The sequence below is a fragment of the Typopeltis vanoorti genome, chromosome 14 (genome assembly GCF_054136105.1).
Source record: "Typopeltis vanoorti isolate ZY-2024b chromosome 14, IOZ_Tvanoo_1.0, whole genome shotgun sequence".
NCBI classification, from domain to species: Eukaryota; Metazoa; Arthropoda; class Arachnida; order Uropygi; family Thelyphonidae; genus Typopeltis; species Typopeltis vanoorti.
Genome location: NC_143562.1, coordinates 50,818,525 through 50,842,759, shown reverse-complemented (window position 1 = coordinate 50,842,759; position 24,235 = coordinate 50,818,525). Strand labels below are relative to the sequence as shown.

Sequence of the window (24,235 nt, the reverse complement as noted above, 5' to 3'; positions counted from 1 at the left end):
TGGGAATTCCCCGAATTACATAACTGATTGCGCATAAAAAAGCAGTTCTTAGCAGTTTGAATTTGGTGTTTGAGAAGACAACACAGTTACTGCATTTTTTGTATTTGCATTTTTTAAGTGAAATCAAAATAAAAATCGCGTTATAAAATTAAGAAATAATAAATGGTAAGCTATATGTAATTTTCATTAACCGAAGATTTTAATCCAGCCCTCACATGATGTTGCCAATAACAAAAAAAAAAAAAAAAAAAAAAAAAAAAAAAAAAAAAAGCCGTTTCCTTGGATATAAAAATTCAAATTTTAGATCGTCTTCAAACTACGGAAGGTGCGACGGCTGTGAGTAAGCATTTTGGAGTCCGTGAATAACTGTCAGATCTATAAAGAAAAATGAAGAGACTATTAGAAAAGCAATATGTCCTGGTACAAAATCGAGTGCGAAATTATCAACAAGAGATGTTGTTCTAGAAAGGGCAGAAAAAGCTGTAGTGATGTGGAAAGAAGATAATGTACGAAAAAGAATTTGTACATTATCTTTTTTAATCTGTTCATTTTATGAACAGATTAAAAAACTGCATTCAGATACTTCATCTCAATCAAGGAAAAAATATGAATTTCATGCAAGCAATGGTTGGCTGGCTAAGTTTATTAAAAGACATGCTCTTCATAATATAAAAATTAAAGGGGAAACGGCTTCTGCTGATGAAACAGCTGCTAAATCATTTCCACAAAAACTTGCTAAAACAATTAAAGATGGAGGTTACACTCGTGAACAAGTTTGGAACATGGATGAAACCGGTCTTTTCTAAAAAAAAAAAAATGCCAAACATAACTTACTTATCAAAAATGTAAAAAACTGTTGGTGGGTTCAAAGCAGCAAAGGATCGCATAACACTCCTATTTTGTTCGAACGCTTTAGGAGATCGGATGTTAAAACTATTGCTAATAAATCGATCATTAAAACCACGGCCAATGAAAGGCGTAGATTTTCAAAAATTGCCAGTTCATTGGATGGCCAACAAAAAAGCTTGGGTGACCATTGATATTTTCACTGAGTGGTTCCATAAACATTTTGTGCCAGAAGTTAGACGCTATTTGAATGACTAGGGTCTCCCATTTAAAGTGCTTTTGATTCTTGATAATGCCTCCGGTCATCTTGCCATAGAACACCGAAGTGTGCAATTTTTTTTTTTTCTTCCGCCCAATACCACATAATTGCTACAACCTCTAGATCAGGGTATAATTGCGACTTTTAAAACATATTATGTCAGACGAACATTTCAGTACGTTTTGAACGAGCTAAATGATGATGAAACATTGTCAGTTATGGATGTGTGGAAAAAATTTTCAGTTATGGATTGTAGTGATCAGGTTCGGTTATCGTTATCTGAATTGAGACCAGAAACTATGAATGCATGCTGGAAAGCTATTTGGCCCGCATGTGTTAAAGAGAATGCTCCTGTTCCCTTCAAACATACTGCAGAATTCCCCAATATAATAAGTTTGGCATGTGAAATTGGCAGAGAAGGATTCGATGATTTTACTTCGGCAGATATCGAAGAATTGTTAATTGATAAACCTCTTAGCGAAGACGAAATAGTGGAGATTGTTTCTGAGACTCCTGAAAGCGAAGAAGTTAATGATAATGATCAAGATAATCCTACTTTTATTGCTGATAATTAAAGTAGGTCTTAAACTGGCCAGTAATTTAGGCAATTATTTTGCCTGACATTATCCAAATGAAGAACGTGCTGGGAAGTTTTCACGTGAGCTTAAGTTGCTAATAATGTCTTCATACAGAGAATTATATCGGGACTTATCTAAAGCATGCCTAAAACTACTGAAACAACCCAGTGGTACTTTTGTTCAAGACATGACAAGAAGAATTCCGAAAGTTGAGGCGGAAGTCGATGACGATAATACCATATCAAGTAGTTCTAGTGATATTACAGTCTCACGAAAACAAAAGCTTTCGCGTTTATTGTCAGAAACTGATAGCGAATAACATAATTTTTTTATAGAATCCTTAGCAAACAATTGAAATGAATATGTTTTTTTTTTTAAGTTATTAAAATTCATTATATGTATGTGTGTGTTCTCCATGAAATGTAAATAAAAATCTTATGATCCTAACGAATTTAATGTTTTTTTTTTTTTTCATTATTTTGCTTATATTTCAGGTTTTTGGATCCAATCTTCACTTTTTCTATGGAGTCAGTAGTTCTTTTTACGTGAATTCTATTTACGCGTAATTTTTAGGAACGTATCTATCGCGTAAAAAGAAGTTTAGGTGTATAACAATCTATATTAGGCAAATAATAAAGGGATGATTTACAGCTCACCCATGCCAACGTTATTCGAAACGAAAACAAGAGAATGCATTTAAAAGAAAACATTTCATCTTTATAAAGAAAGACTGCACAAAATATTTCTAAAGTACAGAATGGAATAATTCTTAAATGAGTTAATATAAAAGAAGATAGGAAAGAAAAGGATTGTGACACCCAAAATATTTTTGCTTCAACAATATTGAAAGAGGACAAGCATAAACGAAGTACGGATATTATGCATTTTTCCAAAGAAATGTGTTGAAAAAACACACGCCATAAAAATATAAATTAGAAAAGAAGCCTTTTCAAATTTCATGAATGATAATTAATTAAAAAGCCCACTCACCCGAAAGATGCGAGTACGGTATGCCTCCGAACCACAGAGAAGGGCAACAAAGGTTAATAGAACTACCTCCGTAAACAAACAGGACAGCGTACGGTACATCATGGGAAAAGATTAGCGTCAGTCAAGTTGAACGATGCATTAACTTGTATCCATCGTTGTGTTTTGCCTTCCCAATGAAGAAAGCAAAACTCAGTTAATTAAGCAACGTAAAACCTTCGTCGAACTACAATAGCTTCAAGGTTTCATTTGACGTGTGAAAGGTGTGAGACAAGTATATCCAGGCAACTTCTAAGTTCCGAGAGTCTTAGATACTATCAGTCATTCCCACGTAGAGTTGTACCTCAAGCTGAACGCTTGTCAACACGTGGGAGTGAAACAAGCCCACGTGTTTATCTGAGGTCAGTAGTGGATAGCGAAAAAGAAAGAAAGAAAGAAGAAGAAAAACTCGACATTTAAAATTTTGTCTTGGGGTTTAGTAGACCATCCGAGAATAAATAAAGCAAAAATAGAAACTTTGCATTTAATGTGGAGAGGTCAAGAAGATCGAGAAATATAATGCAAAAAGGCAAAAGGAAAAAAAAAAAAAAAAAAAAAAAAAAAAATCGACAATCGGAAACAGATTGAAAACCGAGATTAGCTATGTCTGTATGCGGGTGTTATAGACAGACAGAAAATGATAAAAATAATTTTATACTAATATTCTAGAAACATTTGGAGTATAGTAGTCTAAGGTATAAGTGTGCATTTTCGATACACTTAATTCAATTATTTAAACTATATATATTTAAAACGGAAGTACGACTTGTGAGTGCATCGTCAGCGAATGAGTTTAAGGAGAAGTACGATAGATAGTGTTAATAATGGTCAACGTGGATCTTCTGTAATATCTTTGGATTCCATGCAAATACCAGGTTAATAATAAAGTATCCTTGAGTTTGTTTTACCTTTAATACAATAATAACATTTTTGTTGTTGTTTTAAATATTCATACCGGATGGGATTCAAATCGGAAAATCGATAAATAAAGAAACCGACGACCACATCTTGCGTATTGCAGGCCAACTATGATGGTAACTTAGGAAACTCCTGAATATTCTGGGATGTCCAAGATGCCCGCTGACGAGTGATTGTATAAACGGTGATGCATTGTTTTAAAAAGAACACGATTATATTTAAGCCTGACCTTTGCGACCAGACATTCGCTGATTTATCCATGGTTCGTTTGTGTTGTTGCCGTAAAGCAGACAATTTTGCGGCATGTTTTTTTTCTCATTTACAATTAGTGTATTATACATTCTTTATACATACATTATTCAATAGAATTTATTGTTTTATTACTTTTATATTAATAATAATTTAAAATAGTTAATATTAACAGTTTTCAAATTAGGCAATATTGAAAACAAAAATAATCTTTTCTTAATTATGTTGTCATGGTGATCACGTTTCCTTTTAAATGTGTCCTACAAAAACAACGAAAATTTACTAAAATTCCAATTTCAACGATAAAAGATAGCAATCCTGCTTTCTAAGCAGTTGTTCAATCATATAGGATTTTAGATTTATAGTGAACAAATATCAGGAAGTGGATTCGATTCTCGAAATAACGTGACCGAATCTTTATAAGGGCTTTCACAACTAATAAGGAAGTAGCTAACGAAACAGTCCTCAACTGCTGAAAAAAAGACAAACCGGTTATATATGCAGTTTGGGACTTGGAATTGCTGACAGAAGCAGCTAAGATTACAAGGCCAGTGTATCATGTCTATTATGTACATTGTACCTGAGAGTTTCCGGGAGGAAGCTTGAGCTCCACGAGACTGGCAAACTCACCTTCAGTACATAACAGTTCAAAGCCCATTTAATCAGTAGAATACAGTTAAGTAGATTGCATAGTATAGTGTGAAGCTCCTGTGATGAACTAAATAAGCATATCCAGTAGCTAAATAACAATAAAGAAGAATAAAAATTGAAATGCCCACTCTAAATGGGACAATCGTGCTTCTTTCACCAACAAAATAATTAAACAGAATTAAACAGTTTTCGTTTCTAGCAGAGAAACAGAAATAAAGTATAGTAGCGTCATTTTTATTTCACCGATCGAACCAAGAGCTAGCTTATCTAATGTAGATCTGCTTTGTTGTAGATCTGCAGTATATAGGATTTTTTTTCAGTATAATATTTTGTAGCTTATTACTATGTATACAGTTTGTTGTATTAAATACGCAGATTTGTAATACCATAAAAAATACCCTATATTGTTACTGTTATTACATGATTATGGATTAGGTAACAGACCTGGACGAAGTATGTATTTTCCTATGGGACAGTGGCGCACCCAGAGGGGGGGGGGGGAACAAGGGGCCCGGGCACCCCCCAAAGAAAAGGAAAAAACACTAGAAAAATTTCCAAAAATCTTTTCCTAATTAAAATTCTTTTTTTTTTTATTTATGTTGTGTCCTACTTATGAACTGCAGATGCTCAGTTATAGGTCGTATGCGATGTGTAGTGTATATATAACGTCTACTCAACTCGCGCCCCCCCCCCCCCCAAAGGTTAAATCCTGAGCGCTCGGCCCCCTCCAAGATTAAATCCTGAGTGCGCTACTGCTATGGGATGTGTATATGGCATGTTACTAAGCATGCAGAAACAAACTTGAGACATTTCTATCATTTAATTTTATTATTATTAGTAGTAGAGTATCGATTTCAGCTTGATTCTCTCTCTCTTTCGATAACTCGTGCCGTATTAATTTTTGTCTTGGGGAATGATTTTTTCCTCCAAGGATCGTTACATAGTTGCGGACCATACTGAGAAGGTTTAATACTGTTTTTTGCCACATATAATTATGTAACTGCATCGAATTGTTTTCCCACTGAAATGATCCCACATTTAAAACAAAATTGAAAACATGGAGAGGGAGAGAGAGAGTTTGTGTATATCTATGAACGGTAAAAATAAATGTCAAGTACTGTACTTGTTAGTTTTGTTGGGCTGAAAAGTTCTGATAAACACCTAGAACAAAAACTGCTATTAAGGCAACTGATAAGCTATAACCACAAGAAAGAACATATTTTAAAATATTTCAATCCCCAAGTTTTATCAAATTCTAATAATTTGTTCTTTATCTTTTAGGATATATAAGAAGGCATAAAAAAACAAAAAAATAAAATAAAATAAAAATAAACATGTAAGCATGTTTTTTTTTTTTTTTTGTAATGAAATTTGAATGCCTATATGAAAAGGGATAATAACACAATCTTTATTTTTCATTAATATTTGGCTATTTTATTAGAAGATGTGACATCATTAGGAAATGACAACAAAACTTGTCAAATTTGCAAATATTTCAAAATGGAGCGGACAATGGAAATATCACTGGAAAAACAAATACCGGTATCAAACTCAAGTTCAACTACATAGTTTTACTAATATTCAAAGCTAAAAATTCACTTTTTGCTGTTTAGTATTTCGTGGGTCCACGGTAGTCGCTGAATAGCTGAACTGAGCCATTATTAACCTGCAACAAAAACTAAAGCTTTCTAAGTACTAAACTCAATTCGTACGGCACATTTTAAGGTTATAATAGCATTACCTACACTTTTTGCCCTAAGACAAAGGGGAAGTCATTCTAAAATATGTAATTCCTCGTTACAGTAAAGTGGTCTCTGATAGTAGGCAGCAATTATTCTAAAATTTTCTGGTACACTTGTACATTCACTAAACCTTTTGTGAAATGCAAGCGACCAACGCCATGATACGACAAACAGCCCCGGATTATAACTTGGGGCTGCTTGTCGTATGATGCTGATAATGATCAGACTGGCTGAGAATTTGACTGCTGACACCAGTCAGGATTGAATTTTTCCCCTGATCATCTTTGAACTGTTTGTCGTCGGCACCCTGCAGATTAAACTTTTTTATCGTCAGAAGAAATTACTCTTTTACACTGGTTAGGGATTCACTGCATGTTCTTTGCACCAATTTAACCGAGCCAATCTTTTTTTCTTTCTTTCTTTTCTTTTTGGTTAACAAGGTTTCTTCTTAGGGGGCCTGGCTATCAGTCCCTGTCGAATGAATCTTCTCCTGACAGTTACAGAGCTTTCCACAACTTCCGTTTGTTCTTCCCAGTCCGGTTTCAGTTCTCCGGACAACGCACGGCGATTTTTCAGGAAGAGCCACTTTAGAACTCGATCTTTGCGTGGTGTAGACAGTGGCTTTCTTTCTGTTCCCTTCTTCCTTTCAGCAGATCCAGTTTCCTTCATTTTCGACTGCAATTGTACCACAGTACAACTGCAGTCGAAAGCCATAGCGATCTCACCACGAAAATGAGAAAAGTAGCTATTGCTGTCTAATTATAGCATAAAAAAATTATGACTGAATAGCAGCAACTATTACATTATACAGAAACCCAGGGAAATGAGAGATGGTACAACAATACAAGGAAATAAACCAATGAAAATGACCATTTATCACTACAAATTATATTTCTGTAAGGTGATGCGGTTTCTATGAACACGAGTGTATATATTGATGACCATTATCTCATACCAGACACCGTAAAATGTAATCTTTTACAAAACTATTCTCTTGTCAAACACACACACACACACACACACACACACACACACACACACACACACACACACACACACACACACACACACACACACGTATGTGTGAAAGTAGATCATATACATACTCTACTTTTTTGGAAATATAACATTCGGTCAGCAACTCCAATGTTATATTTCCCAAATTTACTATTCATAATCGTAAATTTACTTCCGTATTGTTATGCAAATAGGGAAGTTTTTATTGATAGTTCAGACTGACTCGCTATCGGTTAATGATTGAAGGATAGAAGCTGGTTGTCCACCATACTGTACAATAAAAGAAAATGTAATAAAATATATTGAAAACTAAACATTCGGAATTCAAAACTGTTTATATATAAAAATAAAAGCTAAATAAGTTTTTTTTTTTTTCTTGGCTGCTCAAGCCTGTAGTAATGTTTCTAGTAGTTCCATGAAACTGGACCGCTCGTCAGAAGAAACACCATTAGATTCGATTCTAATCACCGACTAGAGAAATATTTCTAGGTTTCATTTTAGCTGGCATAAAGCCTGTGTAGTTCAGTGGAAGTGGAGTTTGGTTTGCACAGCGATAGGCCGCCCGAAGAATAACCAAGGTTCGACTCTAGTCGCTGACTAAAGGAAGCTTTTTTAAGCTTCCTTTAGTCAGCCGACATCTTCTTCGACCGACATAGTCGATCTCTTGATCAGACAATCGAATTTTATTCTCCGAAAACGAGTTTTTCGTCCTGTAAACTCAAGAAAATTGACCGTAGAACTCGCACTATTTCAGACAAGTGTAGGATCAGGCACCACGAGATGGCTGCACTTGTCAGCATCTTCGCAAGATGCCGCTTAAAATTCGTGTAGTCTTGTGCCAACTATCTCTGATTGACTACCGGAGGAGATCGAACTTCTCCCTCCATGCAAAAAAAAAAAAAAAGTTAGGTAGGTGCTAAAGCGGCTTAGCCTACTTCCCATCAGCTGGTTTTGAGTTACTCAGTCTTTCATGCAGGACTGTGCGATTTTCTGCTGGAACTCACACCATTCCAGATAGTAATTTCATTGAGGATTTAGGAACATGAGATAGAAACAGATGTCTGCTATACTCTCGTCTCGAAGTCTTCAAAATTATTGAAAGCCACAAACGCAATCGTTAGTTAAAACTAAGGGTAGAGACCGCTGCTTTTTGATTTCCTAAAATTGGCTTAGGCTAATAGAATTCAGTCCTCTTCGAGTAAATAAAACGTTTTAAAGGAATTATAATTTCATTTTGTCTGCTATATTTGCAAGTTCGACTTATCACAACGAATTTTCGCATGGGATATGCTTTGATCGAAAACTATAGTTGGTAATTGTTTTTATCTTCAACAAAGCATAATCTTAAAGCGATTGAATGAAAGTTTTTTATGACACTACATGGAACAATTAATTCGCATCTTCATATATGAGAGAGATTGAGAGAGAGAGAGAGAGAGAGAGAGAAGGGCAAAATCTACAGCGAGGAGGTTTTATGAGTACCTTTCAACTAAAACTGATCGATACAAAATTAATAACAGAAAACTCACGTACAAAGATTATTTAATAGTATAATTTTCGCCTGTGTGTCACAGGCATCGTCAGTGCATATTAAGCTCAAATTAAACAATAACTGACAATTCAAAAAAGCGCGACCTTAGAAGCTGGTGTAAGATAACTAAAGAGGTCAATAAATTTAGTAACAAAAAAAAAAAATATATATGTATACAATAAAAAGTTAGGAAAGATTAGTTGATTTGTAAAATACTATCTCCCATAAAGAGGATACACGTAAGCCGTCGGATCTGTTTAAGTTAGGAGAATGAAGTAAAGTTTCACATGTTTCTGTATAAAGGCGTTCCATGAGGAACCGACTTTTGTGAAGAACTCTTGTCTTTCTCCAATGAGCTCTATGTCTAGTGAAGATGGCATTTTCTGCAAGTCCAGACTTTTCAGATTTAAAGTATTCAACATAAGATTGGTGTTCTTCTAGCCGAATAGAGGCAGATCTTCCCGTTTGTCCGAAATAAGATAATCCTCAAGAGCACGGAATCTGGTAGACACCTGGATAACTAAGATGTGGCAGCTTGTCCTTAGGAGAAGTGAGAAAGGTGGAGATTTTTTTAAACAGTCGAAGGGCAACAAAAATATTCAGTGGTTTTAAAACTTTTGCTATACGTTCACTGATGCCTTGTACATAAGGATAGTAATACGCGTTATTTCTTCTGTGTTTGAAGAGGAAGGCATATTAAACCTACTCAAAGTTCTTTTAATGAAGCAATTCTTATAACCATTAGATAGAAAGGAAAGTTATATATTGTAGTTCTTTCTGTAAAAGATCGTCTGAAAAACAAAAGGAGTGTGTCAGATGAACCAGTGTTTTAATAGTTCCTGCCTTTTGACTGGGATGGTGATGAGATTCAGTATGGATATAATAGCCTGTATGAGTCTTCTTTCTCTAGACTGAGAAATGTAGGATACCATGTGGTTGACGAAGAATTAGAGGATCTAAAAATGCTAACTGACTATTTCATTCTACTTTTAGGGTAAACTGGATCCTAGGATGAAGTGCGTTTAACTTAGTGAGAAACTGTTGACGTTCATCAGAAGAACCATTCCATACAGCAAAAATGTCATTGACATATCTGAACAAATGAGTAGGACAGGGAGAAATGTTGTCAAAGATGCGTTGTTCAAAATGTTCCATAAAAAAATTGGAGATAGCAGAAGAAAGAGGATTGCCCATTGCTGTTCCTTCAATTTGTTCATAGAACTTATTTTTAAAGAAAAAATAACCAGAATGTATTACAAAATCAAATAATTTTACAATGTCTGAAGGGAATTCCTGTTGCAGTAATTCATTGCTTTCAGAAAGAAGCACATTTGTAAATAAAGAAACAACATCTAATCTGATCTTGATATCAGAAACGTCCAAATGAAGATCTGAAATGTTATTTTTGAAATCCGAAGTAATTTTTATATAAGTATCAGTTCTTCTAGTTGAAGAGGAGAGTAAATTTGATAAAAATTTTGAGATATTGTAAGTGGGGCAACCTATATAATCTACGACTGGTCTTAACGGAATGCCTGGTAATGATGTATCTACATGGAATGAAGATCAAAAAATAAACTTAAAACCTTCTTCGGTCGTCCACCTAGATTGCGTGGTCTTCGGAAAGTTCATAAACCGACCATTCCGTTAAGACCAGTCGTAGATTTTATAGGTTGCCCCACTTACAAAATCTCAAAATTTTTATCAAATTTACTTTCTTCTTCAACTAGAAAAACTGATACTTATAATTTTATATAAATAAATATTTTATATAAAATAAAATATTGATTTTGTAATACATTCTGGTTATTTTTTCTTTAAAAATAAGTTGTATCAACAAATTGAAGGAACAGCAATGGGCAATCCTCTTTCTCTTGCTCTCTCCAATTTCTTTATGGACAATTTTGAACAACGTATCTTTGACATTTCTCCCAGACTACTCATTAGTTCAGATATGTCGACGACATTTTTGCTGTATGGAATGGCTCTTCTGATGAACTTCAACAGTTTCTCACTAAGTTAAACGCACTTCATCCTAGGATCCAGTTTACACTAGAAGTAGAATCAAATAGGCAGTCAGCCTTTTTAGATCTTCTAATTCTTCGTCATCCATGTGGTAATCTACATTTCTCAGTCTATAGAAAGAAGACTCATACAGGCCATTATATCCATGCTGAATCTCATCACCATCCCATTCAAAAGGCAGGAACTATTAAAACACTGGTTCATCTGACACACTCCTTTTGTTCTTCAGACGATCTTTTACAGAAAGACCTGCAATATATAACTTCTTCCTTTCTATTTAATGGTTATAAGAATTGCTTCATTAAAAGAGCCACTGAGTAGTTTTAATATGTCTTCCTCTTCAAATACAAAGGAAATAACGCGCATTCCTATCCCATATATACAAGGCATTAGTGAACGTATTGCAAAAGTTTTAAAACCACTGAATATGTTTGTTGCCTTTCGACTGTTTAGAAAAATCTCCACCTTTCTCACTTCTCCTAAGGACAAGCTTCCACATCTTAATAATCCAAGTGTCTACCGGATTTCGTGCTCTTGTGGATTATCTTATTTCGGACAAACAGGAAGATTTGCCTCTATTCGGCTACAAGAACACCAATCTTATATTGAATACTTTAAACCTGAAAAGTCTGGACTTGCAGAACATGCCATCTTCACTAGACATAGAGTTCATTGGAGAAAGACAAGAGTCCTTCACAAAAGTCGGTTCCTCGTGGAACGGCTTTATAAGGAAACATGTGAAACCCCACTTCATTCTCCTAACTTAAACAGATCGAACGGCTTACGTCTATCCCCTTTATGGAAGATAGTACTTTATAAATCAGCTAATCTTTCCTAACTTTTTATTGTATGTTTTTTTTTTTTTTTTTTTTAGGAAATTTATTGACTTTTTTAGTTATCTTACACTAGCTACTTAAGTAGCGCTTTTTGGAATTGTAAGTTATTGTTTAATTTGAGCTTAATATGTGCTGAAGATGCCTGTGACAAACAGGCGAAAATTATACTATTAAAATAATCTTTGTACGTTAGCTTTCCGTTATAGTTATGTATCGATATGTCTACTCACGGTATACATCTTTTAAAACTTATAACTAAAACTGAGCAAGTCAATCTCATATAGCGGTCCCAGGATTAATCCTCTTGGAAACAGGCCTTACTTCCTATAAAACTCCCATATTTAAGCACTTAATCATCTGCAAAAAAGATATATTTATTTATATAACCTATTTATGGGAATTTGCTGAAGTTGGTTGAAGTGAGAGATTTAAGGGTAATGACTGACATTGAATTAAAGTTTAAAGGCCACATTGCCAAAATGTTTAGGACTTCACATCACATAACTGCAATGCTGAAAAGAACAATAAATTTTAGGAATAAGAAAGAAATTTTCCCACTTTACAAGGCAATGAAATGAGACCACATCCAAACTACTCTGCACGGATATGGTCACCTGAGTTCCATATTGATGTGCGAAAAGATCTAGTAAAGATTAACAAAATTCATATATGGCTTGTGGAACTAGAAGACAAACTGAAGGCGTGCAGTTTTTTCAAGTTTTAGAAACAGAAAAAAGGGAGAAGAATTGCCACAGAAATACACAAGAAAGGCTCTAACAGTATAAATACACCGGAAATTTTGCAGCTGATAGCAGGTGTGTGTGTGTGTGTGTGTGAGTGAAGGGAATTGTGGGTCATCCTTGGAAGATGAGTATCGCAGGAAGCATGTAGGGTCTAGTTTTTTTTTTCTTCTTCATGTGGTGAGTGAATGGAAGACGCTGTCAATACAAGGAGACTGTTCGATGTGTCAATATTAAAAAAAAAAAATCAGCTACGCCTTTTTGTTCTCGGATAGGGAGTAGGCGAGGCCGAGGATGTGTCAATATAATAACAAATAAATAAAATCCTCACATACCAAAGATAGAAGCGACTTTGTTTATTTATAAAATGAAAAAAAAAAAAAAATCACGAAAACAGGGTATCCAAAAATATATTCACCCGTTTATAGAGGCGAATGTATTTCTGACAATATTGCATGTTTCAAGAGAGGGTTAATATTTTAGTAGGACTGAATATGGCTTAAATCCCAATATCTTAAATAAACAACTATGATGCATGTGTAGCACATTACACTTTCTTTAAATAAAGATTAGTCAAGTTTTTCCTTAAATAACTATGCATAAAAATACCATGAAATCTGTTCAGAATTCTTGTCTTCTTGAAACAAAAATCATGTCCACAGCTACTTCTTCGGAAAATATCAATGAATCGACTACTTTAAATTTTAAACTCGTGGAGTGCAAAATTCCAAGCTTTGTAACAATTGTCTTCCAAGGCATAGAGCGAGTATTTAAGTATTAATTTATTTAGCTAATGAATTATCCATTTCTATTCGAGAAATTTTAGAAATCCATTCGAGAAATTTTACTCGCCTAACAATCCCACTGGCTTTTTTTTTTTTTTTTTTTTTTAAGTGTGCTTTGAAAAAAAGCTCAATCCACTATTAGATTTCTTATCCTGGTCTGTCCACATGTGAAAACTCTGCACTGGTCAGACGGGTAGGATGGATTACTTTGCATTATGGACAAAGCAACTCATGGACAGGAACGTACTTACGCTTCTCCGAGGATCTAGTGTTCTGGGGCCCCCAACTCATAGTTTTGGGCCCTTAAATTAGTCATAATTTTTCGGGAACCCAGCTGGAGCCTCATGCGCCTGTGCGGCCCTGCTGTTGGATTTTGTTAGTTAATTGCAGTGGTCGGTTAGGGGACGAAAATCATTGGTATACATACGAAACCGATTAACTCAGCCTTCAACTGAAAAGCTTTCACACGGGTTCCTTGCGTCGTAGATGTGATTACTCCAGAGCGACATTTAATTAAATGGAAATAAAGTCTACAATTCATACTCCAAATATGAAACTAAATGTTTGCTATGAAAATTAATAAGCTACAAAAAAAAAAGCTTTATTAGGATCACGGATCATTTATCATAATTGGTCTCATTCGTTCCGCATGAAGAAGCTGCGGAGAAGATACAATAACCAGTTACAAGTGTGATATCAGGATTATGGACTGTAGATCATGAGGGTAGAATGAGTATGTGGATTGCAGACAGTAGTAAACGGGAGAAAGAGGAATGATGCTACAGACGGAAATTAATATCGACTGTTATCCTATAGTTATACCGGTTGATGGATTTTTCGTTATATAGAAGGTGAAGAAGGGGGTCCGTGGAAATTAAGTGTGTATGCAATTAAGAAAGGGTGAGATTCTTCTCTCACAGAGCAATAAGTGGAAGTGGTGAGTGCATCTCGTGTGAATGAGTTTAAGAGGTAGCATGACAGCTGCTGTGGTTAATAATTTTAGTCGTTTTTTATTTTATTCGTGAAGATTATGAAACATTTAACTAACGTGTGAAACATTTTTTTTTTTAAAAAAACAAAACAAAACAATTTGAATGAAAAGAAATCGTCTGACTGCCTTTTATTTTCCAAAATGACAGAAATTTAGGCAGAAGCCAGAATGTCGGGCAACTGTCATTTTGTGTTATGTTACTAAGCCGTTACTGTCTGAAATAGTGCGTTTTATGGTTGTCGTTTCTGAGTTAAAAATCAGTTTCTGGTGGATAATACACCCTACTTTCCGATAATCGACTAATCAGGAAGTAACCGAAAAAAAAAAAGGCGTAAAATTTTTTCTGCTGCTTGGTAGCAAGAATGGAACCGACAACAGTTACAAGGCTACACACGCACCCAAAATAACTTGAAAATTAACTTTTTTTTATCTGATAATTGTAAGATTATGATTTCACTTTGGGCGATGATTGTTAAGCAAGATGTTTTGCATTAGGAGACGTGAATTCTGTCACCATCACTACTGCATTTGTAGAACATTATATCCATTTACAGAGCAAAAACTTTCATTTATCTACATAAACAACTTGTATAAAAGGTCCACTCCTCCCAAGAGACAAAAATCATGAATCATTTGAAAACTGTGTGAGTGTGCAAACCATGCAAATATACTTCATCCTCACGAATATTTATAAATAAAACTTAACAGAAAGTATTTTTACTTACTGTGCACTTGATGATAATGAAATTTTAAGCTTAGTTATAAATATTTATTCTTTTCCAGTGATTTCACTATAAATTTCTGAAATTTCCTGAAAATAAGTCATCAAACCAATGGAATTTCAAAATATGTAACTTCAATTTTTTGGAGGCCACCTAAATGTTTTTGTTGGGCCTACTACATTTATCGAGGCCATCTTAAAATATATGCAAATCATCAAAAAAAAAAAACTCTAGTCGTCGACTACATTCTAAAACAAGTCTTCCTTCGTGTGGTGAAGTGCTGTGGTGTGCAACGCTACATCCACTGAGCCACACAGGAAATCATTGATCCTTAAAATAATAATAAATAACCATCAATTACTTTTTAAAACTTGTGGAATTATTGTCTCCACATACAAATTTTATATCACACAATTTATATCTGGTCTGAACAACACAGCATTTGAATGGTTGACATGTAAATGAGTGACAATTCATAAAAGATTCTTTTGCTATCTTTCCATCTTTCACTGCATCCACTAACCATTTCCATCCATTTAGTTTTGTTAACTGTTTTCACTGCATTTGTATCTCAGTAATCACAGGCAATCTTTAATGACTTTTGTTGATGCTATTTGTAAGCTGCTTCATACTTCTTTAAATCTGAAGAAGCTCAGTTGATAACGCCCTTGGGTTGGTCTAGTGTCTTGAGCAAAGGTGAGTATTATATCTCATTTGGCAGTGACTAGCCAGCCAATATACACATAGTCGCCTGGCATAGCAGACTATGCAAATATGAGTCACTTACCATACATCCTATTAATTAGGTCCTGCATATAAGTCTCCTTTTTGGACATGTTTCATTTGTTTCCTGATTGGAAAATGAGGACTAGATTTGAATACCTTGCAACAGACTCATGTCAGTTTACTTTTTACCACTGCTTTGAAAGCTTTACTTATGAACCCAATGACAACATTGTTCCACTGCAAGTCAAGACTGTACAAGAATGCAATTTCAGTCTACTATTTCATAAATCAAATTATCTATCTAGGAGTCAAATATGAATCAATAGTGAAATATAAAAATAGTAAAAATATGAGGCATTTGTGAGAAAGGCTGTCTATTTTTAAAGTAAGAAATGGGGGAATGTCTATAGTTAAAGGTTAATATTTTAACACATGCACATGTAGGTGGTAGATGTCTTTTGTTATTCGTGTGTAGAGGCTTAAGTGCTGTGAGGACATTATGTTGGAGGCTTAATGGATTTTTTACAACACTCAAAAAGAATTAAAATAGAATTTAATACTTCCTATATTTCGTCCTAGTCACTAGGACATCTACGGGGAACAATAAACAATACTGAGCCCAACCATGGTTGGGCTCAGTATTGTTTATTGTTCCCCGTAGATGTCCTAGTGACTAGGACGAAATATAGGAAGTATTAAATTCTATTTTAATTCTTTTTGAATGTTTTTTGTTATTCTTACTAGATTGGGATGAAACTATACTCGAGAGCACAGTTTCCAGCTTTTCTAATCCATGGTCCATTCAACTTATGTATTGTGTGCTGACAGAAAAAAAAAGCAAATACATACAATATAAATATATATGATACACAGCTTCACTATTTCCTAAACTGTCCTCTATTCCTCTATACAGATATACAGCAGTATGTAGTACTATATGATTATACAGATAAAGCTATATACAGAACTTGTATGGTGGGGACTTGAATAAATTTATACAAAATAAGAGAGAAATTAGCCAATACATCAACCCAGCAGTTGTTTTAGAATTATGAATGGAGCAGTTAAGGCTATGAAGGTCATGCATTATATCTGTAAATTGTATTGTGTTCTTCAGTCTGCAGAATGAAGAGCTAGTTTCCAGGAGAAAATTCTTCCATTTCCATATGAAACTAGCTAACTCACCTTCAAGTGAGGAAAAAACTTTGCAGAGATTCTTTGCAATCCTAGACAGTATTTGACAAGAGGTCTTTTCAACAGGGTATCACTGATATTGATTAGGAGATGAGATGGTGTTTAAAATGATTTTCACTTATGGATCAGAAGGTTGGGTTAAAAATAAGTTTATCAAAGGCTTCATATGCTATTGTAATGTAGTCACTTTAAGAAACTTATGATAATGCTAATGCATGCATTAGTTTGATCCTAGTATGTTCATATTTAGTAAAGAAAAATAAACATTAATATTTTAAAAAAATGTTTTCAGTTGCTAATTTTATTCCTTTATAGGGAGTAGGTGAGGCCTTTTCAACCCTAAGCTTTTGGAGATTGACTGGGAAGTTTAATCACTGGTAGCCAATCAGAAATAGCTTCCCATCACTATCACCAATTATAAGCAGAAACCAATGAAGAGATGGGCAAACAAATGATGCCATCTCTTAGTACCTAACCCTAACATATGTTACCATCTGAAATAATGTGGGTTCTATGGTCAATTTTCTTGAGTTTATGGGAGAAAAAACTCACTTGCCCATGCCAGAAATCAATTAACTCAGGAACTGAGTGACTACATTTGAACTAAAGTCTAGCACAGAGGATACAAGTGCCACTTCCAACGAGCCACACTTTGCAATATGTAACACTGAAGTTAACCCCAGCTCAACATCACCAGAGTTAAAGATCGGTACTATCAACGTAAGAAGCCTGAATGGCAAAGAAATGGAGCTAGCTGAGGAATTAGATAAGTACCAGATCGACATAATAGGGGTGACTGAAACAAAAAAGACCAAACTGGTGAGATCTTTCTCAGCAATAAATACAAAATGTTATATTCAGGCAATGACAATCAAGAAAAAGAAGGAGTAGCCATAGTATTCAACACAAAATACGAGCCTAATCTTCTTGAATGGCAGTCAGTCTCAATTAGAGTAATGTGGGCAAATATGAGAATGGCGAACTTGGACAATGAGACTTATTTGTGCCTATGGTCCCACAGAAGGTTCTACTAAGGTAGAAGTGGAGGAATTTTTTGATGCTTTAGAAAAAGCAACTGACACAATGAAAAATTGGTCCTTGTTGGGGATCTAAATAGCAGAGTAGGAAATGATTGTGAGACATACAAAAATATTTTGGGAAAATTTGGAGAAAAGAGCAAAGCTAATAATAATGGCAAATATCTGTTGGATTTTTGCTCAGGACATGGACTGGTTATTACTAACACCATGTTCCAACATAAAAATGTGCACAAATTCACATGGAGAGAAGAGGCTAGGAATAAGAAAAGTCTCATTGACTATGTTATTGCTGATAGTGATGTTTTCTCCCTGGTGCAGGACACCAGAGTGTACAGAGGATTTGAAATTGGAAGTGATCACTATTTAGTCTTGAGCAGGATAAAATTGAATTTCATATTGAAAAGAATAACATGTAAGAAAGTTTTAAAGCGAATAAAAGTTCAGCAGCTCTCAGATGTGAGCTGTAGACTAAAATACACAAAAATTATTGAAGGAAAAATGAAAGAGTTTGAGAACAGGAATCAAACCTTGGAGAGTCAGTGGCAAACTCTGAAGAAAACATTGATTGATTCTGCCAGAGAGGCATGTGGTGAAGTTGTCTGTGAGGATAAAAAAATCAGAACTCCCTGGTGGACACACGAAGTTAAAGAGGCAGTGAAGGAAAAGAAGAAAGCATACCAAAAGTTCCTGTCAAATAAGTCAGCTTGTGGTCTTAGAGAATATAGAGACAAATGCAAGAATGCTAAACACTGTGTAAAACTTGCTAAACAAAAGTCATGGGAGGACTTTGGCAAGAATAGAGAAAATAAATATCAAGAAGGTGGCAAAATATTCTGGAGGTTGTTGAAGAAGCTTAAGAATGGAGGAAAGAGTGCTATAAAAGGAATTAGAGATGATAAAGGTGACATGAAAACGGGAGAAAAAGATATTCTTGAAGTATGGAGTAATAACTTTGAAAAACTGCTAAATGAAACAAGCAGTGATGACAGCACAGTGGTAAAAAACACTGACCAGGCATTCAGTCAGGAATACATATCCATACTTGAAGTAGAAAAAGCCATCAAAGGCTTGAAATGTGGAAAGGCAGCAGGAGTAGATGATATTCGACCAGAAATGCTGAAGTATGGTGGTATAAGAGTCTTACAGTGACTGCACTGCATAATTCAGAAAGCCTGGACAGAGGGACGATTTCCCGATGATTGGAGTAGAGCTCTCATAGTACCCATATATAAAAGGGAAATAAAACTGCATGTGAGAATTACAGAGGTATTTCCCTACTGAGTGTTCCTGGCAAGATCTATGCAAGTATACTTGAGAAACGGTTGAGAAGAATTGTGGAAGAAAAGCCTTGTGAAGAACAAGCTGGATTCAGGCCAAATAGAGGCTGTCAGGATTAGATCTTCACTTTACGACAAATAGTCGAGAAAGCATGGGAATATAACAAAGATCTCTATTTAAGTTTTGTCGATCTGGAAAAGGCATATGACAAGGTGCCAAGAGAGAAGCTATTCAATACGCTGCAGTTATATGGTGTCAATGGGACATTATATCAAGCAATACTTAGTCTTTATTTGAGCTGTAAGTCAGCAGTTAGAATTGAAGGAAGTACAGGAAGATGGTTTAATGTTAAATCTGGTGTGAGACCAGGATGTACATTATCCCCTCTGTTATTCATTATCTATTGAATTGAATTGAATGATTATGAAGGAAAGTGGTATTAAACATGATATCGAAATTGGAGATGTTAATGTCAGCTCTTTGCTCTATGCGGATGATGTTATACTTCTAAATAAATCCGCTACAAGTCTGCAAGATTCTCTGACTAAATTGAATAGCTCTTGTAATAGATATGGTATGAAGGTCAGCAATAAAAAGACAAAGACAATGAAAATAGGCAGAATCATTGAAAATGTCAAGTGTGTTGTGAATGGAGAACCTGTGGAACAAGTAAAACATTTCAGCTATTTAGGCACGATTTTTGCTGAAGATGGTAAATTAAATATAGAAATAGACAACAGAATCAGCAAAGCTGGTATGGTGGGAAGTCAATTGAATAAATTCATAAGGAATAAGAGAGAAATTAGTCGCAACACTAAATTAGCTGTATACAAGACAGTGTTCAAACCAGTATTAACTTATGGATCTGAGAGCTGGGTCAGAAGTAAAACACTTGACCAAAGACTAGAGACTTCAGATATGAGAGTCCTGAGAAAGATTATAGGCGTGAACAGGTGGCATCAATGGCAGTATCATATTAAAAACGAGGATATTAGGAAAGAACTTGACATTGTCAGCATCCAGGAATGGGTTAGCAGAGCTAATCTCAGGTGGTATGGTCACTTAAACAGAATGGGCGAGGAAAGATTAGCAAAACAAATGTTCTCTGCCAGGTTGGCAGGAAAACAACCGAGAGGAAGACCAAGATATAGGTGGATTGATACGGTACAAAATGCTTTAGACGATAGAAATATAAGAGCTGATAATTTTGGAGTGTTGACAAGTAACAGACTGATTTGGAGGAAAATTGTAGATAGGAAATTAATAATGATGTAATTTTTTTCATGTAGTACTATCATATCCTGTACACCCCTTGAGGGTACATGGCAGGAATTTGATGAAGATGAACACTGAAGTTAAAAGTCATAAAATATCTCATGCTGTTCTACAATTAAAAATGTTGGAAATATTTTCAGTTTTACAATATATAGGCAGCATTACTGGTTCACAAATGGACAATATTAAGTGTATGTCAGCTGAAATAAAGCCGATTCCAATTTTTTTTTTTTTTTGTAAAGAAGTCACTTAATAAAAAAACATAAAAAATAATAATAAAATGTTACATTTAATTTCATAGGTAGTCAATATCAGTGAAATTTCATATGAGGTCCAACAAATTAACAAAACATGTTTATGTATATATCTGTAAATAAAAATGTTATTATATTTCAAAGAAAGGGGCGACTTAAGAAATTCTAATGACTACAGTTAAGAAAATTTAACATTTCATTAATCAAAACTATTTCATAGATAATAATAAGCCTTGCTAACCAAATATTCAATCTATGAATACATACTTTTTTTTTTTGTTCTGATTATATAAATAAAAACACTGTTGCAGAAGAACTAAGAAAACTGCGAGGAATTATATATATATATATATATATATAGCTGATTATAACTGTGTGCATAACAATGCAATGTTTTAAAATGCAACCACATATGTATTAGGTTAAAACTACCCTATTAGGAACTAATGGAAAGACAACATTAAAAAAAAAAAAAAAAAAAAAAAATCCTGCAATTAGAAATTAAGATATCTCAAATTTTGGGAGCACAAATTTCATCATGATTAATATTCAGTAATGTAAGATTATTCAAATTAAGTGGATATTGAATCCAACATTATTTCAAAGCCGAATAGAGAAACCATAAGAGTTTCGTGCCGAATCAAGAAACTATAAGAATTTCATGCCGAATAGAGAAACTATAAAAGTTAGGGGAAGGTCCAAAGCCAACCTTTCATGACTGGGGCAACTCGTGGTAAAGGTGGAGTAAGCTCTGATCACTTTCCTTAGTATTTTCCCTTGCAGACATGTATGATGCTATACATAATATGGGGGGGGGGGTCACTACCCAGACCGGTTTCAACCTTTGTTGAGGTGTCATCAGTGGATAAGTAGACCCAGGTGTAAATACCCAGGTTGAAGTGATGCAGAAGGGTTGGCTTATGCTTGGACCCACCAAAACTTTTATAGTTTCTCTATTCAGCTTTGAAATAATGTTGGATTCAATATCCACTTAATTTGAATAATTTTGCATTGCCAAAGTGAAACCTTTTGGATCTTTATTTCAGTAATGTAAGAGTTTCCAAGTTTCTAACCTAATCTTAAAACATTCAGATTTGAAGATACCTTTCATGTAGTAGTGAAATTACCTTAAAGAATTCTTTAACTAGTGTCAATTTCATTATGGATTTCATAAGCTTAATGAGGCCCTGATGTTTAGTGATCTGCTTCTCAGCTGATTAGCTAGTCTGATTGAAGTAGGATAGACTGCAAGATCATGGTACTTCATAAATGCACTGCAACAACTAAGGTCAAATATGTTTTTTTTAAGAAAGAGAGCAGTAAATGGTTAGCAGAATGTTTTGACAGTGACAGGCAGTCAGCTTGTCATTGAAAACTTCACGAGACTTGGACAATATATTTGAGCACCTTTTCCAATCTTGAATTGGTAGTTTTTTTATTTTTTATTCACTTTAGGACTAGTCATTTAAGGATATTTGTTCAATGATTTTTGGAGAGGTGCTTCAGAGAAAGAGATAATGCGAACTCTTGCTTTTTGAAAGAGCAGATGTTGAGAGCTTTTATTTTGGGGAAGGATGATGTCCAAAGACTGATGCACACAGCTTAGAAGAATGTGCATTTGTAAAAAAGATGTAGTCTGAACTGCAAGTTCTCCATGTAGAAGTTACACATCAAAGAAGAGTCTAGTACTTCTAGTGATATTTTGGATAACCATCTTGAGATGAAAAATAATTTGTTTTTCTGGAAGAAATACTAAATCCGATTTAGATGAAGCCTGTTTCCAAATGGTAAAACAGTTAACATACTGTATGGTCACAAAGATTGCTTAGGATGAATGGAGGAGATATTTTTTTTCAATGTTCCAAAAAAGTAGTGGTAGTAACTGTTCCATCTTAGGAATTTTAATTTCACCTCTAATATTCACTTCAGGCCTTCAATAAGGCTTGAAGTGACTTGATATCTCACAATGGGGAATGATGGACAATTAAAGATTTCTACTATCTGAAGACATTCAGACAATAGAAATCTGAATGCTTTGGTAAAGAAACAAGCTTTTATTGTGTTTATCCTAAAGGATAAACACAATAAAAACTGAAGCTGCAGCAAACAACCTCCCAAACTTCATGCAGCAGGCAAGCTGGGATTTGGCCACCACGGCTCCAAACATTGACTACTTCTGTGCTCATGTGACAAATCAAGGAAAAAAAACAGAAAATCCGTATTCATATGGTGAAAGGCACCTCCAAATGTGTTCAAGGTTTTTATCAAGTTCCATGTTCATGTAACTTATCTACTTCAGTCAAATGGACTGAAGTAGATAAGTTACAACACAATTCACAACATTAAAGCAGATCTCTGAACATCAAGGGAATATGTAGCTTATAATATTGAGTAAGCATCTGCAGTTTGATTCAGCACAAAGTTGGCTATACTGAAGCAGCTTTCAAATATGAAGACATATTTAAGGAAAGAAAGAATGCCCTATTATTTTTCACTGTAAATCATAGTTTTATTATTATTACGTGACACCTCCAGGTAGTCCAAAGACATTGAGGGAGGGCACCTACTCCACTACTCTCCATCTCTATCACTCATTCCACCAATTTTTGGAACCTATAGTTCGTACATATGCTGCTGCAATTGGCCAAGAATTCATTTTTATGGATGACAATGCTCATCCAAACCATGCAAATTTGGTACAAGAGTGGTTTGAGGAAGAAGGTATTGAACGAATAGACTAGCCTGCTTGTTCACTGAATTGTAATCCAATCGAACATGCCTGGGATGCTTTAGGTAGGCACGTTTCTGCTCGAGTGGTGCACCATGACTGCTTCAAGAGCTCAAAATTGCTCTCACAGAAGAATGAGAAAATATCCCACAAGAACTGTTGGATCATCTTATCTGGCCATGCAATCAAGATGTACCACTGTTTTGGCTGATAATGGAGATCATATGCATGCCCTATTAAAAATGAACAAAAGTGTTTTTGACTATTCTTTTTAAAATTATTTCATACTAAAATGTATAATTTGTTACATTTGTAATACATATCTATTATTTAAACAATATCTCGTCAATTACACCCTATCCATAAGTAAGAAATATTTATTCGTGTATAAAGCACCCAAAAGTTATAATTATTTGCAGAAATTTATAATTATCCAACAGAAACTAAAATATCCCTTCCCCTAATTGTTTTGAGCAGTGTATGTTTATCATACTGTTGTCTAAACTTATCCTATTTTTGCATCATTACTATCAAGTAATGAAGTCCATTCACTCTTTTTCAAGTAAAATAATCTACTTTTAACTGCCTTGTTCACCATACCTTACACCACTTCCATGAATGCAGTCTCTTACTATCTATGAGTAATTTTCTCTAATTTGATCAAATTTGCAAAACCACTTTTTTTTTTTTTTTTTTTTTTTAACAACCTGAAAAATAGATGACCAAATATTATACATTTCCATGTGCAGTCTGATGAACATCTTGTATTCTGAAATGATAACTTCCTTTTCACTACTTCAGAATTTCTTATTTATTATTGCAAC

At 34.6% G+C, this 24,235-nt stretch overlaps 1 protein-coding gene across 2 annotated transcripts in view; it reads right to left on the bottom strand.

The window, feature by feature from the left end:
- Nucleotides 1-24,235, bottom strand: part of LOC150099460 (trypsin-3-like) — a 53,431-nt gene that overhangs the window by 27,694 nt on the left and 1,502 nt on the right. The window contains exon 1 of one of the 2 annotated variants that reach the window (XM_090404097.1): nt 2,674-2,832. The exons of the other annotated variant lie outside the window; for it this stretch is intronic. Within the exon in view, the coding sequence (XP_090260223.1) occupies nt 2,674-2,775 (102 nt within the window). The 5' untranslated portion in view covers nt 2,776-2,832. Of the gene's footprint in view, nt 1-2,673; nt 2,833-24,235 lie in introns of those variants that run through there. 2 annotated transcript variants of the gene reach the window in all.